The sequence below is a fragment of the Trichechus manatus genome, unplaced genomic scaffold (assembly GCF_000243295.1).
Source record: "Trichechus manatus latirostris isolate Lorelei unplaced genomic scaffold, TriManLat1.0 scaffold00075, whole genome shotgun sequence".
Lineage (NCBI taxonomy): Eukaryota > Metazoa > Chordata > Mammalia > Sirenia > Trichechidae > Trichechus > Trichechus manatus.
In genome coordinates, this window is record NW_004444011.1 from 10,893,250 (window position 1) to 10,909,986 (window position 16,737).

General features: G+C 37.7%; 1 protein-coding gene across 6 annotated transcripts in view; it reads right to left on the bottom strand.

The window, feature by feature from the left end:
- The window catches only part of ARL5B (ADP ribosylation factor like GTPase 5B), a 37,711-nt gene that overhangs the window by 12,351 nt on the left and 8,623 nt on the right, over positions 1–16,737 (bottom strand). For 2 of the 6 annotated variants that reach the window (XM_023735063.1, XM_023735065.1), the window contains exons 2-4: positions 4,796–4,863; positions 4,592–4,652; positions 2,572–2,719 (exon numbers count right to left, since the gene is read on the bottom strand). In XM_023735063.1, coding sequence (XP_023590831.1) covers positions 2,572–2,715 — 144 coding nt within the window. In that variant the 5' untranslated portion in view covers positions 2,716–2,719; positions 4,592–4,652; positions 4,796–4,863. Of the gene's footprint in view, positions 1–2,571; positions 2,720–4,591; positions 8,956–16,737 lie in introns of those variants that run through there. The other 4 variants (XM_023735060.1, XM_023735061.1, XM_023735062.1 and 1 more) reach the window with 3 other exon arrangements.

Below are 16,737 nucleotides of genomic sequence, written 5' to 3' on the forward strand. Positions count from 1 at the left end.
GGCCATCTAAGATGCATCAATTGGTCCCAACCACCTGGAGTAAAGGAGAATGAAGAATAACAAAGACACAAGGAAAGTATTAGCCCGAGAAACAGAAAGGGCCACATAAACCAGAGATTTCATCAGCCTGAAACCAGAACTAGATGGTTCCCAGGTGCCACCAATGACAGCCCTGACAGGGAACACAACAGAGAGTTCCTGATGGAGCAGGAGAAAGGCGGGGTGAAGAACTCAAATTCTAGTCAAAAGACCAGACTTAATGGTCTGACTGAGACTGGAGGAACCCTGGAAAGCATGGCCCCAGTTTCTCTATCAGCCCAGAACTAAAACAACTTCAGAGGCCAACTCTTCAGACAAAGATTGGACTGGACAGTGGGACATAAAATGATACTTGCAAAGAGTGTGCTTCTTAGCTCTAATTAGATACACGAGACTAAATGGGCAGTCTCTGTCTGGAAGTGAGATGAGAAGGCAGAGAGGGTTAGGAGTTGGTTGACTGGACATGGGAAATCAGGGGTGGAAAGGAGGAGTGTGCTGTCATAGTATAGGGAGAGCAATTAGGGTCACATAACAATAAATTTTTATGAGAGTAACTTGAAATGTAAACTTTCACTTGAACTAAAACAATGAACAAACAAAAAAACAATTTGTGTAAGTAAAAAGAAGAAAATACAGTGATGCCTCCAAATTGAAAAGCTTATGCAAAAGAAAAAGTCAAGAAATAAGATCAAATAGTGCTAAGGGTTATATAGTAGGGAAGCAATGCAAAATAGAGACATGCACGGTGGAATCAGATTATATAGATGACCTTGAAATGAAGGAGAGTAATCAGACTATAAACTGAGAAACGGGATAAAGGGAAAGTGAAAGGAAAGGATGAATATAATGTGGCCAGTGAAGAATGGACAGAATATGGGAAGTGACTATGAGTTAACGAGACGAAGGCGTCAGGAATTAGTCAACAACGGTCACTCCTATTATTATAATGGAAGCACACTGCTTTTAGATGACTCCTCAATATAAAGAATTTTGGAGAAGCAAGATGACAAGTGTGAACAAAGCAATTAGCGAAATACAACATAGATAAATTCCTCACTTGGATTCAAAGATTGCAATGCTAAGTGCTATGCTAGTGTGCTGCAATGAAGGCTAAAGGTTATTTGTAATAATTTTGGTATTCTTCTACAAATCATTTATTAAAAGAATTATTTCATGCAAATGGCATCAGTAACAAAGTATCCCTTTTTGGACTCATGCTAGTAAGCTTTCTAGAGTTTCAGTAATTTCATAAATTTCCTTTTGCAATGCTGTAAGTATACATGAACTAGCTAGAATCAACTCTGAACTATTCAAAGATAATGATGAATAGTTCTTTTTACAGCTGGAGTTACTTCTCAGCTTTAAAAAAAGGGTCAACAGCTATACTATTTAATTAGCTATATGTCTAAATGTTATTCTTCCCTTACTGCCTCACATAATCCTGTTTCAAAATGTTATTTTACTGTAGAAATATATATCAGGTTAACCTATAACCATAACCATGCCGGAGATTGTGAGGATGATGCAGGACGAGGCAGCATTTCATTCTGTTGTACATGGGGTCGCCATGAGTTGCAGTCGACTTGACAGCAGCTAACAACACAACCATATTTACTTGTCCCTCATTTTCCCCTTCAAATAAAATAACAGTGCTACCACAACTGCTTAACATCTATGTGACATTCCAATTTGACTACTCACATACTGCGTAAGAATATATAGACATATATGCATATACTATCACAAAATACATCTTAAAAAGCACATGGTTTTTATTTTAAAGAGAACTTTAGCCACCAAAAATTCCTCGCATCGCAACCCTTCCATGCCCCTGCTGCCAAAAACAAACCCCCAAATTTTAAGAGGCTCCATTTCAGGAAAAATAATTGGTTTTATAAATAATAATACCCCTTTGCAAAGAAAAATTACTTGGATGCAAATGTGCACTAGCATTCTCAAAGACAAATCCTTCTAAACAGCAATGCATGGTCTTAAAAATAAATTTTGCTTCTAAGAAGAAATTAAAAACAGGAGAGCCCAGATTTGTTTCCCAACTCGGCCCCTAACTAGTAAAATAATGAAATGTGACAGAGAACTCTAGGAGGTGGCCTGCAAATTATTTTTTTAATTAAAATACAACCTCACTAAAATTTTGAACGTTCAATTCATGTTAGTTTTGCATCTTTCATTAAAATTATACTTAAAATATTTTGTCTTCCCCTAATCATAAGCTTTAAGATCTGGGGTACGGTTATATAGTTTCTGTTAGTGTCAGATTTCTCATACAGCAGAGATATTTTAGTATTAATCTGAGGATGAACTGAGATAGCCTACCCAACAGTAAGCACTCAACAAGTATTAGTATCCGTTACTCTTTCCACTTGCCTTTTCTCTTTTATTTGAAAACCCCAAATTCCTTAAAAAGCATCTTATTAAAAGGCAGCTGTCAATATGCCCTCTGTATAGCCTATCTATTTTCTGGGTTTATTCTTTGGCTGTTTTTATTAAAATCCAGAAGTAATCGTAGTATACCTCTGTGTTTGAGTAATATGTGTTCCACGATGACCGAAGTGACTCTTGACCACCAATATCCCACATGAGGAAATGAGTGTTCTTCACAACTATTTCTTCAACATTACTTCCTATAGTTGGAGACGTATGAACCACTTCATTCATTAAGCTGTTGAAAAACAGACACCATGAAAATGATTTGGTAAATATTGAAAACCCGATGCACATTTTACCTGTCTATTTTTTTAAGATGAATCAATCAATCCTTTTATTTGTGCCAATGATGGTAATCATTTGCATCAAAAATAAACTTGGAGAAAATTTGTGCAAATAAACATCGAAACACAAAACAACTTCTAAAGGAGTTTTTGTTGTTTTTAATGGAATAATCTGCAAACTTAAGTGATCTGGATAGAAGGAATACTCTGGTTACCGGTTTGCATTTCTGTGGCCAAATATTCCAATACCAACATGCCCTGGTATCAGTTAGATCTGAAGCAATGCTCCATACTGAAAGAGCAAGTTTTTAAGTGATTGAAACACCAATACTTGGCGAAGTAGCAACCAAAGCGCATGGGCTATCCATAATTTTGAAGACTCTTTATGAGCAGAAAACTGAGAGCTCAGCCATGAAAATTAGTTCAGGCCTATCAACCTACAATATAACAGCCTTCAAAAAGGAGCCCCGGTGGCACAATGGTTAAATGCTCGGCTGCCAACCAAAAGGTTGGCGGTTTGAACCCACACAGTGGCTCTGTGGGAGAAAAGGCCTGGTGATCTGCTCCCGTAAAGATTACAGCCTAGGAAACCTTATGGGGCAGTTCTACTCTGCTATGAGTCAGAATTGACTTGATCACACACAACTACAACAGTCTTAAAACGATAAGGTCACAGGCAAATATAAATATATACATGTATTTAGAATACCGATGCACATACCATGTGTTACCATAATCACTGGTGATGCTACATTAATTCACTCAACAAATATTTGCCTGTAACATGACAGTGCTATATTTTTACACAAATAATGCATGCATTATGTTTTTTTTTGCCAACTGTGCAACCTCCCCGTTCCCATGCTATTTTCATAAGCATGCTATGCTGTGTGTTATACGTGTGGGCGAGCTATTTTCTTAAAATATGGTATGTTGGAAGAGGCTTGCAAATATCTCTAGGGTTTTATATATATTTTTTAAATCTATGTACAAAATTACCTCAACAACGACACAATTCTTAAATGTTTATATTTGATGTTTAAAGCTGAATCTTATTAAAATATATAATGTCCAAGGAATCAAAACGTTTTAAAGAAAAATAAGCATTTATTCAACTCTCAAATGACAAACCTTACCAAGTTTGTAGCTTTTTAGCAGAGTGTTAAGCATTGCACAAGTGAAATATCTGTGGAGAGCTGTAAGGCTGATGAACTTCTAATGCAAGATAAGGCTAGAAGTGAGAAGAGCCATACAATTGTGCACAGTATTTTTTAACTGTCTGTTAAAACCCTTGGGGCATAAGATCCATGTCCATTGCTTAACAAGGATCACTTCATTGGCTCTGAAAGAATAATGGGAGGCACTTTGACAAGTGCATCACTGGGCAGTTAAAAAAAATCCTTACAAGTATTAATGTGTTTCTCTGAAAGTCTCAAGCCTCTCCCAGCTGCATGCGACTGAAGCAGTATTTTACGGGGTGACTTTCATTTCTTTTGATTTGACAAGTCTGGCTATGTTAAACAATTCCCAAGTTATTAGAAGAGTAGCAATAGCTTCTTAGAGATACCAATCATTTATATGAACCACAGTACGAGAAGAACTCAGTGAAAACTATTTTATCACCTCACTCAGCATTATAATGTAAGCTTTCTAAAATAAAGTTTAATATTAATTCTTTCCGTGTAGACTGGAAAATACAAAATTTAAACAAAATCATGTAAGTTTTTTTATTATACTTAATAGTATCTCATTCTTATTACTTATACAAAATTAGTTTCAATAATTAAAATAATGAAAACTGTTAAACAAACACCCATACTTACAACTGATAAAGAATGGTGGTTTTCCCTGCATTATCCAGTCCCACTATAATTACTTTGTGTTCTACAAAAAGAAAGCAAACCATAAACATTTAACACTGTGGCATACTATAATTACATACTTTCAACAACGATTATTAGTTAGCGCTCTAATGAGAATCATTCACTGAATATTTATTATTGGACTGTTAAATACAGAAAGAATACCTTATTTATGATGTTACGGCTACTTCCTTCAGTGAGACAATCTAATACGATGTTCTCTAGCTAGTTACCTTGTAAAACAATGTAGGAGATAGTTAAGAGGGGAACACACGGAAACTTGTTCATATATTTAATTGGGGGGGACCCAAATACAAAACTTAACACAATGACATGATTTAAAACATAAGTTTTAAAAAGTCTGTTTTATACACCTGCATGCTTTCTCTACCAATGAAGTTAGCTTATCAAATTGTTTTTACAACTATAAGTTTTGCCACCTACATGTACCAGGATATTTTTCTTCCTTTCACTGAAATCCAATATAAGATTTACCTCACTTGGAATTCTTCCCTCTGTAAGAGAAGCACATACTCTCAACCAGTTTTTCTTTCCTTAAGTTAATTTACAGATACATAAACATTACTTAATCTTTAGTGCTTTTTCAGTCTTGGTTATATAATTCTTTTGAGCAGATACTGTTTGTCTGCTCTTGGTGTAACAAAAATCCCTTCAGTCTACTCCTCCTTCTGGTGCCATGCACTGAAGAGTCACTTCTTCCACAAGTATTTCTCAAGGACCTTCTAACTATTCTGTTAAATGGGAGATATTCTGAAACCTTCTTTGAAAGTAGTGAACACCCCAGATACTGCTTTTTCTAGATGCTTAACTTATACAGACTTCTCCCTTACCTGGGACAGACTGCTTAAAAAGCTACTGATGAACCACAACAGGGTATGTAAGAAACTTGCCACAAGAACCACAGCATAATCAACTGATCTGTAGCCAATAATTTGACACATTTCATACTGGAACCCTGTCCTGCTGAATAACCTCTGATGAACGCCAAAATTCTGCTAATCAAATATCAGGATATATTCCTACCCTAAAGTCTTACTACATTAGCTAAAAAAGAAGGGCCATAACTAATCAAGTTTGCTTTTTACCAAGTTGTTTTTATACCTGAAAGTTTTCCCACCTACATTTACCAAAAGTTCTTGAGATGACAAACCATCTTTGAATCTTCTAATGACCCGCATGCTGTTGCCACTGTCTATAATACTGCAGGACAAATAGACCTGGTCCTCTGAGAGGGTTATTCTTAACTATAGAAAAAAGCTGCTTTGTTAAAAAAAAAAGAAAAACAAAAACTTGTTTGCTTATTAACATAATTCAGTATAATTCTCCTTCTTTGACTATTTTGGTTCATATTCCAATTTCTCGAAGTGTTTCCTTGTTATTCTCCCTTATTACACTGCAAGAAGAGTACTCTTATCAGTGGAGGAGCAAAGACATTGTTTGGCATCAAGCATTCTGAATTTTGTGTTGATAACTGTTTACAACTGAAAACTCCAACCACCCAGAATCTAGAGATCATGGGGTCCCTGCTGGAGAAGGAACCCACTAGTCTAAAGGTAAGCTACACTTGGGGAGAAGAGAAGAAAGGGCCAGTACCAGATGGCTCATTTTCAAATATCCTGCTCTTTGCTTCATGTTTTGTATTATTATTATGATCATAATATTGAAGCCTTCTGACAGTAAAATTAATAATGTATCACTTTGAGAGGTTGATCCCCAATTTCAACTAAGTAGGGTTTACAAATTCTGAAGGTGAATACAGTATAAATTTCATTAAAATTGCATAAGGTTTAATTAACTTTAGAACACTTTCAAATCCCCTTCCCACTCTCCCTCATTGATATGGAATTTTAGCAATTAAGACAAAACACAATTTCAACTCTGTCTTATGATGAATGTATGTACATATATCCTTCAGATAAGCTGAGGCATATATTCGGATATTACAATTATCATCAATAACCTGATTCTGTATAAATCATCATCAATAAAAAAGGAAAAACTAAATGCTTTCAAGAAGCATGAAAAAACTCTGGTTTCTTTTTGTGTGTGTGTGCATTAGGTGAAAGTTTACACAGCAAATTAGTTTCCCATTCAATAGTTTGTACATAAAGTGTTCCATGACGTTGATTTCATTTCTGACAATGTGTCAGCACTCTCCCCATTTCTGTCATGGGTTCCCTGTTTCCTTTCGTCCTGATTTTCTACCCTTTCCCACCTTCTCATCTTTGCTTTTGGGCTAAAGTTGCCTTTTTGATCTTTAGATTGTTCTAAGGAACACGTTCCTCTCGAGTGTTATTATTTTATGGGTCTATGGTTTGGTTGAAAGGTGGTCTCTGGGAATGGCTTCAGTTCCAGTTCAGAAGGGTGTCTTAGGGCCACAGTTTCAGGGTTACCTCCAGTCTCTGTCAGACCAGTAAGTCTGGTCTCTTTTGTGAATTTGATTTTTTGTTCTACAATTTTTCTCCTGCTCTGTCTGGAATCTGGGTTTATTTTTAATCTTTTCTTTGAAATATCTCTTTAACATCATCTATACAGTAAGACTGAAAGCAATTTCAAAGGTCATCTACTAAAATATCAAGTACAAAATAAAAGCTGTTTGTACTGTGCCATACTGTAATTCTGCCTTCAACTGCCTTCACTGCACTTAGCTGCTACTTGAATGAAATGAATGGTAAGAGGAGTTTGGGGATACAGTATGGAATACATTTCATTCATCATCTTTATTAGTAAATGATTCATCACTCCTTTATCCTTCAACTTTCATGTGTAACTAGTATAGCATAATCTAATAAAATATCGGCGTCTAAGGTAGAAATTGAATTCAGTTGGTATGTCAATGACCAAGAACTTTAGTTCACAGAAGTAAAGCTTTTACCCATTCAAGCAGCAATGAAAAATAGAGAAAAGAACAAACATACACACTCCTTATTGTAAGCAGAAAATTCAATTAACATGTTGTTTCAATGTCCACAGGTGGTGTCTAGATTGATAAAGAACAAAGCTACTTCAAGGTATTATTGAATTCACAGTGGTTTTATCAAATTTTCACATCAATAGATACCAAAAGCATAACTTACTATCATGTAATATTACTTGATGTTCAAAGAAGCCCTCATACTTGAAAAGCATGACTTAGGGTACCTGTTCTGTGCTGCTGTCTTCTTGGTTGGCATAATCAATAGGTCACAAAAAGATCTTATTTTTTGTAATGAAACACCACAAACACACACACAACTAAACAATGTAACTGTCAGAGGGATTTTCTGAAGCATTGCCTTGATATAAATAATTTCCTTCATGTACCATGGCTAACTAAAGCAGATGTAGAATGATAATTACTAATTTGTACTATTTGTATTAACCAGCAGTAACTTTTATTATTTGCATACCTAATAGGTTAAAAAGAAAATTTCAAAATATTTGTAGTTATTTGTAGTTCAAGTCTGTCTCACTTAAAAGTGATAAGGGATCTATTCCAAAGGTCAGATTTTGAATTGCTGCCAATCAGATGACATTAGACATTTAATATTATTTTTACTTACAGAGTAGAGAGTGTATGTTTGTTTCAATGGAAGTCTAAAGTTGTAAGGAAAAAAGGTATACAACTGTGTGTTTTCAACTGATTTTCAATGTACACAGGTAAATTATACCTTCTTTACTCTAACTCCTCAAACCATCCTACATAAAAACTAAATGTTTAGTTGATGAAAACACGATCAATTCTCAATTAGCCTTACATAAGCAGGAAAAATTATAACATAGAAAATACTACTTTATTTAGAACAGATTTAGAATAAATTCTGAAAATATAATTGTAGCAAATTTACTTTGTTTTTGATGGACATTATTTAAATCAGCTTGCTGACACAGAGTACAAGCTACCCATGCTTTAGGGCAGAAATGTGTGTATGTTGGAGATGGGGTATGTACACTTTTTTTGTGGATAGTCAAATAATTTTGTGTTGAGACATTACCATGAGTATCTGAGTTAAAGTGAATCAGAATGTTTTAAAAATGTGTGTGCATACCTGGAGATAGTCACCTTGGGCATCATATTACACTAGAAATCTCTCCTAGGAGACCAAGCTGCTTCCCTTTCCTCAACACAGGGCTCAGAGAGATAAGGGTTGCCTGTGTTAGTAATCTATAAATCTCTGGAGCCCAAACGATACACGTTTATGTATAGTAAATGAAGTAATGGCAGATATCAACACAGTGTTTGTTGTCATTAGGTGCAATGGAGTCAATTTCTAACTCATAGTAACCCCATGTGACAGAGTAGAACTGGCCCACAGAACTTTCCTGGCAGTTCAGTAGTTAAGTGCTCAACTGCTAATGGAAAGATCAGCCACCCTTGCATACCTGGTATGAATCCCACTTGGTCATGGTGTATTATGTTTTTATATGATGCTGAATTCTATTGGCTAGAATTTTGTTGAGAATTTTTTCTTTTTCTTTTTTCCCCATACAAAAATTTATACATACACTGTTACGTGACTCTAATTGCTCTCCCCATACAATGACAGCACACTCCTCCTTTCCACCCCTGATTCCCCATGTCCATTAAACCAGCTTCTAACCCTCTCTGCCTTCCCATCTCAACTCCAGACAGAAGCTGCCCGTTTAGTCTCTTGAATCTACTTGAGCTAAGAGGCACACTCCTCATGAGTATCACTTTATGTCCCACAGTCCAGTCCAATCCCTGTCTGAGGGTCTGGCCTCGGAAACTGTTTTAGTTCTGGGCTGATAGAGGATCTGGGGGCCATGCTTTCCGAGATTCCTCCAGTCTCAGTCAGACCATTACGTCTGGTCTTCTTACTAGAATTGGAGTTCTGCACCCTACCTTTCTCCTGCTCCAACCAGGACTCTCTCTTGTGTTCCCTGTCAGGGTGGTCAATGGTGGGAGCCGGGCGCCATCTAGTTCTTCTGGTCTCAGGCTGATGAAGTCTCTGGTTTACATGGCCCTTTCTGTCTCTTGGGCTAATACTTTCCTTGTGTCTTTGTTGTTCTTCATTCTCCTTTACTCCAGGTGGTTGGGACCAATTGATGCATGTCAGACGGCCACTTGCAAGCTTTTAAGACCCCAGACACCACTCACCAAAGTAGAATATAGAACATTTTCTTAATAAACTTTGTTATGCCAATTGACCTAGATGACCCCTAAAAGCATGGTAGCCAGACCCCTACCCCTGCTACCCTGTCCCTCAAAGTGTTTGACTCTATTCAGGGAACTTTTTAGCTTTGGTTTAGTCCAGTTGTGCTGACTTCCTCTACAGTGTGTACTGTCCTTCACTTCACCTAAGATACTTATCTACTATCTAGTTAGTTAGTAAATAACACTCACCCACCCTCCCAACCCTTGTAACCATCAAGGAATGTTTTCTTCTGTGTTTCAACCTTTTCTTGAGTTCATATAATAGTGGTCTTATATAATATTTGTCCTTCTGTGACTGATTAAATTCACTCAGCATAATGCCCTCCAGATTCCTCCATGTTATATTTCAGGGCTTCATCGTTGTTCTTTATTGTTGCGTAGTATTCCATTGTGTGGCTATACCGTAATTTGTTTATCCATTCGTCTGTTCATGGGCACCTAGGTTGTTTCCATCTTTTTGCTATTGTGAACAGTGCTACAACGAACATGGGCATGCATAAATCTATTCGTGTGACGGCTCTTATTTTTCTAGGATATATTCCAAGGAGTGGGATTGCTGGATCATATGGTATTTCTATTTCCAGCTTTTTAAGGAACTGCCAAACTGATTTCCAAAGTGCTTATACCATTTTACATTCCCACCAAGAGTGTATAAGTGTTCTAGTCTCTCAACCACCTCTCCAGCATTTATTATTTTGTGTTTTTTGAATTACTGCTAGCCTTGTTGGGGTGAGATGATATCACATTGTAGTTTTGATCTGCTTTTCTCTAATGGCTAATGATCGTGAGCATTTCTTCATGTGTCTGTTAGCTGCCTGAATATCTTCTCTGGTGAAGGGCTTGTTCATATCCTTTGCCCATCTTTCAATTGGGTTATTTGTCTTTTTGTTACTGAAGTTTTACGGTATCTTGTAGATTTTACAGACTAGACACTGATCTGATTTGTCATAGCCAAAAATTTTTTCCTAGTCTGTAGGTTGTCTTTCTACTCTTTTGGTGAATTCTTTGATGAGCATAAGTGTTTGAGTTTTAGGAGCTCCCAGTTACCTAGTCTCTCTTCTGGTGCTTGTGCATTGTGACTTATGGTTTGTATTGTGTTTATGCCATGTATTGGGGCTCCTAGCGTTGTCCCTATTCTTCTTCCATGATCTTTATCATTTTTGACTTTAAAGTCTTTGATCCATTTTGCGTTAGTTTTTGTGTATGGTGTGAAGCATGGGTCTTGTTTCAGTTTTTTACACACGGAAATCCAGTTATGCCAGCACCATTTGTTAAAGAGACTGTCTTTTCCCCAAATAACAGACTTCAGGCCTTTGTCACATATCAGCTGCTCATAGGTGGATGAATTTATGTCTGGATTCTCAATTCTGTTCCACTGGTCTATGTATTTGCTGTTATACCAGTACCAGGCTGTTCTGACTACCGCAGCGATATAATAGGTTCTAAAATCAGGCAGTGTGAGGCTTCCCACTTTGTTGTTCTTCTTGAGTAATGCTTTACTTATTCGGGGCCTCTTCCCTTTTCACATGAAGTTGGTGATTTGTTTCTCCATCTCATTAAAAAATACCACTGGAATTTAGATCGGGATTGCATTGTATCTGTAGATCGCTTTGGGGAGAATTGACATTTTCACAATGTTGACTCTTCTTATCCATGAGCAACATATGTTTTTCCACGTATGCAGATCTCTTTTGGTTTCTTGCAGTAATGTCTTGTAGTTTGCATTGTATAGGTCTTTTACATCTCCGGTTAGGTTTATTCCTAAGTATTTTATCTTCTTGGGGGCTACTGTAAATAAAATTGATTTGGTGATTTCCTCTTCGAGGTTCTCTTTGTTGGTGTAAAGGAATCCATCTAATTTTTGTATGTTTATGTTGTATCCTCAAACTTTGCTGAAGTGTTCTATTAGATCCAGTATTTTTCTTGTGGATTCTTTGGGGTTTTCTGTATATAAGATCGTATCATTTGCAAATAGTGATACTTTGACCTCTTGTCGATCAATTTGGATGCCCCTTATTTCTTTTTCTAGCCTAACGGCTCTGGCTAACACATCCAGCACGTTGATTAAGAGTGTTGATAACGAGCATCCTTGTCTGGTTCTCATTCTCAAGGCGAATACTTTCAAAGTCTCTCCATTTAGGATGTTGGCTGTTGGCTTTGTATAAATGCCCTTAATTATACTGACGAATCTCCCTTCTGTTTCTATTTTGTTGAGAGATTTTATCATGAATTTGTGTTGGACTTTGTCAAATGCCTTTTTGCGTCGATTGATAAGATCATGTGGTTCTTGTCTTTTGTTTTATTTACGTGATGGATTACATTGATTGTTTTTCTAATGTGGAACCATCCCTGCATACCTGGTATAAATCCCACTTGATTACGTTGGATTACTTTTTTGATACATTGCTGAATTCTATTGGCTAGAATTTTGTTGAGGATTTTTGTGTCAATGTTCAAGAGGGATACTGGTCTGTAATTTTCTTTTGTTGCAGTGTCTTTATTTGGTTTTGGTATCAGGGTTATGCTGGCTTCACAGAATGAGTTTGGGAGTATACCATCCTTTTCTATGCTCTGAAATACCTTTAGTAGTAGTGGTGTTAACTCTTCTCTTAAAGTTTGGAAGAATTCTCCAGTGAAGCCATCCGGGCCAGGGTTGTTTTTGGTCATTGTGAGTTTTTTAATTACCTTTTCAATCTCTTCTTTTCTTATGGGTTAATTTAGTTGTTCTACCTCTGTCTGTGTTAGTTTAGGTAGGTAGTGAGTTTCTAGAAATTTGTCCATTTCCTCTAGGTTTTAAAATTTGTTAGAGTACAATTTTTCATAGTATTCTGTTATGATTCTTTTTAGTTGTGTCTGTTGTGATATCACCCACCTCATTTTTTATACAGGTTATCTGCTTCCTCTCCTATATTTCTTTTGTTAGTTTGGCCAACAGTTTATCAATTTTGTTGATCTTTTCAAAGAACCAGCTTTTCATGTTGTTAACTCTTTCAATTGTTTTTCTACTCTCTATTTCATTCAATTCTGCTCTAATTCTTATTATTTCCTTTTTTCTGGCACCCGAGGGCTTCTTTTGCTTCTCTCTTTCTACTTGTTCCAGTTGTAGGGTTAATGTTTTGATTATGGCCCTTTCTTCTTTTTGGATGTGTGCATTTATTGCTATAAACTGACCTCTGAGCACTGCTTTTGCTGAGTCCCAAAGGTTCTAGCAGGATGTGTTTTCATTCATATCTGATTCTATGAATTTCTTTACTCCATCCTTAATTTCTTCTATAACCCAGTAGTTTTTGAGCAAGGTGTTGTTCAATTTCCAAGTGTTTGATTTTCTTTTCCTTGCTTTTGTTATTTCTACTTTAATGGTTTTATGGTCAGAAAAGATGCTTTGTAATATTTCGGTCCTTTGGATTTTGTTAAGGCTTGCTTTATAGCCCAGTATGTGGTCTATTCTGGAGAACGTTCCATGTGTGTTGGAAAAGAAATCATACTGCTGTTGAGTGGAGTGTTCCGTATACGTTTATGAGATCAAGTTGGTTGATGTAGCATTTAGTTTTTCCTTCCTTGTCTTTGTTGAGCTTCTTTATGGATGTTCTGTCCTTCAGCGAAAGTGGTGTGTTGAAGCCTCCTACTACTACTATTGTGGAGCTGTCTCTCTCTCTTTTCAGTGGTGTCGGAGTTTATGTATTTTGCAGCCCTGTCGTTTGGTAAGTAAGTATTTATTATCATTATGTCCTCCTGGTGTACTGACCCTTCAATCATTATATAGTGTCCTTCCTTATCCTTTGTGGTGGATTTTACTTTAAAGTCTATTTTGTCAGAAATTAATGTTGCCACTCCTGTTCTTTTTGGAGTGTTATTTGCTGGATGTATTTTTTTCCCATCCTTTGAGTTTTAGTTTGTTTGCGTTTTTAAGTCTAAAGTGTGACTCTTGTAGGCAACATATAGATGGATCGTGTTTTTTTATCCAATCTACCACTCTCTGTCTTTTTATTGGTGCAATTAGTACATTTACATTCAGCGTAATTATCGACAGGTATGAATTTAGTGCTGTGATTGTGATGTCTTTGTGTGTTGTTCAGTTTTTGTTCTACTTAACTTTCTGTGCTGAGTCGTTTTTATTTATGTATTTTCTTCTCATCTTTTTCATTGTTGATTTTGTGTTTGCCGAGTCATTATATTTTTCTAGTTTTTTATTTTGACTTGTAGGATTGTTAGTTTCCTTTGTGGTTACCTTAATAGTTACCCGTATTTTTCTAAGTTTACACCAGTCTTTTATTACTTTATATCGTCTTGACTTTCTCTGCATATGAAAAATCTAGGTCTACATGTTTTAAGTCCCTCTTTTATGTTTTAATGTTGTCATCTTTTATATACTGACATCTGTTTCCCTATTTTCAGTGTTTTAGCTTTGATTTCCTTTTGTGACTTCCCTATCTGGTTGCTCTGTCCTGTGTTCTAGTCTTAGGTTGTTATCTGATGTTACTGATTTTCTAATCGGAGGACTCCCTTTAGAATTTCTTGTAATTTTGGTTTGGTTTTTGCAAATTCCCTAAACTTCTGTTTATCTGGAAATGCCCGAATTTTGCCATCATATTTGAGAGACAGTTTTGCTGGACATATAATTCTTTGCCGGCAGTTTTTTTTCTTCAAGGCTTTATATATGTCATTCCATGCCTTCTTGCCTGCATGATTTCTGCTGAGTAGTCCGAGCTTATTCTTATTGACTCTCCCTTGTAGATGACTTTCTGTTTATCCCTAGCCACTCTTAAAATTCTTTATCTTTGGTTTTGGCAAGATCAATTACAATATGTGTTGGTGACTTTCTTTTGGGATCTACCTTATGTGGGGTTCAATGAGCATCTTGGATAGATATCTCGTCATCTTTCAGGATATCAGGGAAGTTTTCTGTCAACAAATCTTCAACAATACTCTCTGTATTTTCTGTTATCCCTTCCTGTTCTGGTACTCCAATCACTTGTAGATTATTCCTCTCGACAGAGGCGCACATAGTTCTTAGGGTTTCTTCGTTTTTTTTAAATCCTTTTATCTGATCTTTCCTCAAATAAGTTGGTGCCAAGTGCTTTACCTTCAATCTCACTGATTCTGACTTCCACTGCCTCAATTCTGCTCCGATGATTTTCTACTGAGTTGTCTAATTCTGAAATTTGTTGTTAATCTTCCAGATTTCTGATTGCTGTCTCTCTATGGCTTCTTGCAGTCTGTTAAATTTGTCATTATGCTTTTCTCTAATCTTTTTAATTTTCTCTATTGCATGTTCTGCATTTTGCTTAATTTCCTTCCTAATTTCTTGAAGACTTCTGTGCATTAATCTTCTATATTCTGCCTCCGGTAATTCCAAGAAATTTTCCTCCTCTGGAAAATTTCTAGATTCTTTATTTTGGGAGCTTGCTGAAGCCATCATGGATTGCCTCGTTATGTGATTTGATATTGACTGTTGTCTCCGAGCCATCGATAAGTTATTATGTTTGCTTACTGTGTCCTAGCTTCTTGTTTTGTTTTGATATGCCCAAATAGGCTGCTCGTATGAGCTACTTTGATCATTGGCACCTTTGAAGCTCTAATGTCCTGTCTCCAGGTGGTGAGATCAGTTACTAAGTATGTGAGCTCAGGAGTCTGCCCACTCCTCCTGTATGGATTCACCTCAGGTGTTCAGGGAGATAGCCACCAAGTGTGTGGTATAGGCTCTCACTTACATTCCTAGACAGGCATGGGTGATTGATGTAGGCACAGGCATCTGGCTGCAGCAGGGGGGCAACACTCTGAGGAAGGCAGGGGGCTGACGGCCACCCAAGTGTCCAAGAGGAAGGCGTGTCCCTGTTCCCTAGAGCGTGTAGGTGGATGGGTTTTGCAGTCGGACTATGAGCACCTAATGCTGCTGGCTGTAAGGACTGGGGGGCACCTCTTATTCATGGGCCCCTATCGCAGGTAGCTAGGTGGCATGGGTGGAGCTGCCAGTCCTCAGGCCCCTGATGTGGGTAGGTGAAGACTCTGCTTAATGGGCAGAGCAGTGTCAGATGTCACAATCCTGCCACTTCACAGCTGAAACAGTTGAAGTTAGAGTTCTGGTATATACCGTTGTACGGCAGTAATGAAGGCCTACGCTGTTGAGATGGGCCCACATAAGTCTATGCAGGGGGAAAGGCACTCAATGTCTGTGGATCCCTTATGCCTGTGCCTGGGCAAAGGAGCTGCGCCTACCCTGGTTTCCTGGCTTTGGGGAGCTGACAGTTGATTTTTTTTCCCTGTGTGTTAATGTCTTCACTCTCCAAGGCAGTGAGAATGGCTCCGGGCGTGTGACGGATCCTGCTTCCGGCCCAGGGGACTTGGCAATTGTTGAAGTCGGTCCAGGACCTAGTGCAGAGCAGGGAGTGGGGAGTTAAATGGGAGAGAGATTTTTCCCTAAGGGGGGTGTTTTTGATCCGCACGGTAGGCCGTAGGCAATTACTTATCTTTCGCCAGATCGAAGGCGGCTTCTCACTGTTTCTGCGTGGCCAGGTAGACTCTCTGGTGCTGGGTCTCTCTTAGTGCGGAAAACGCGCCTCCCGAGCATGGCTGCTTGCCTGCCTCACCGATCACCCCCGAGCTGATCAGGCCTGAAGGGCTCAGGCTCTCGCCAGGTCAGGTGTGGCAACTCCTCACTGCTTCCGAACCACTCTCCCTCCCCCTGCCGCTCGTCTGGATCCTGAACTCTGCCTTTGATGTTCAGGGCTCCCAGATTGCTATATATAATTGAATCACTTGTTTTTTTGGGTCTTTGTCGTAAGAGGGTCCACCGGAAGTGCCTGACTGCTCTGCCATCTTGGCCCTGCCTCTGTTGAGAATTTTTGCATCTATAAAGGCTGGCAGTTCTGCAGGAGGAAAGACCTGGCGATATGCTCCCATAAAGATTAAACCGAAAAAAAAAAAAAAAAAA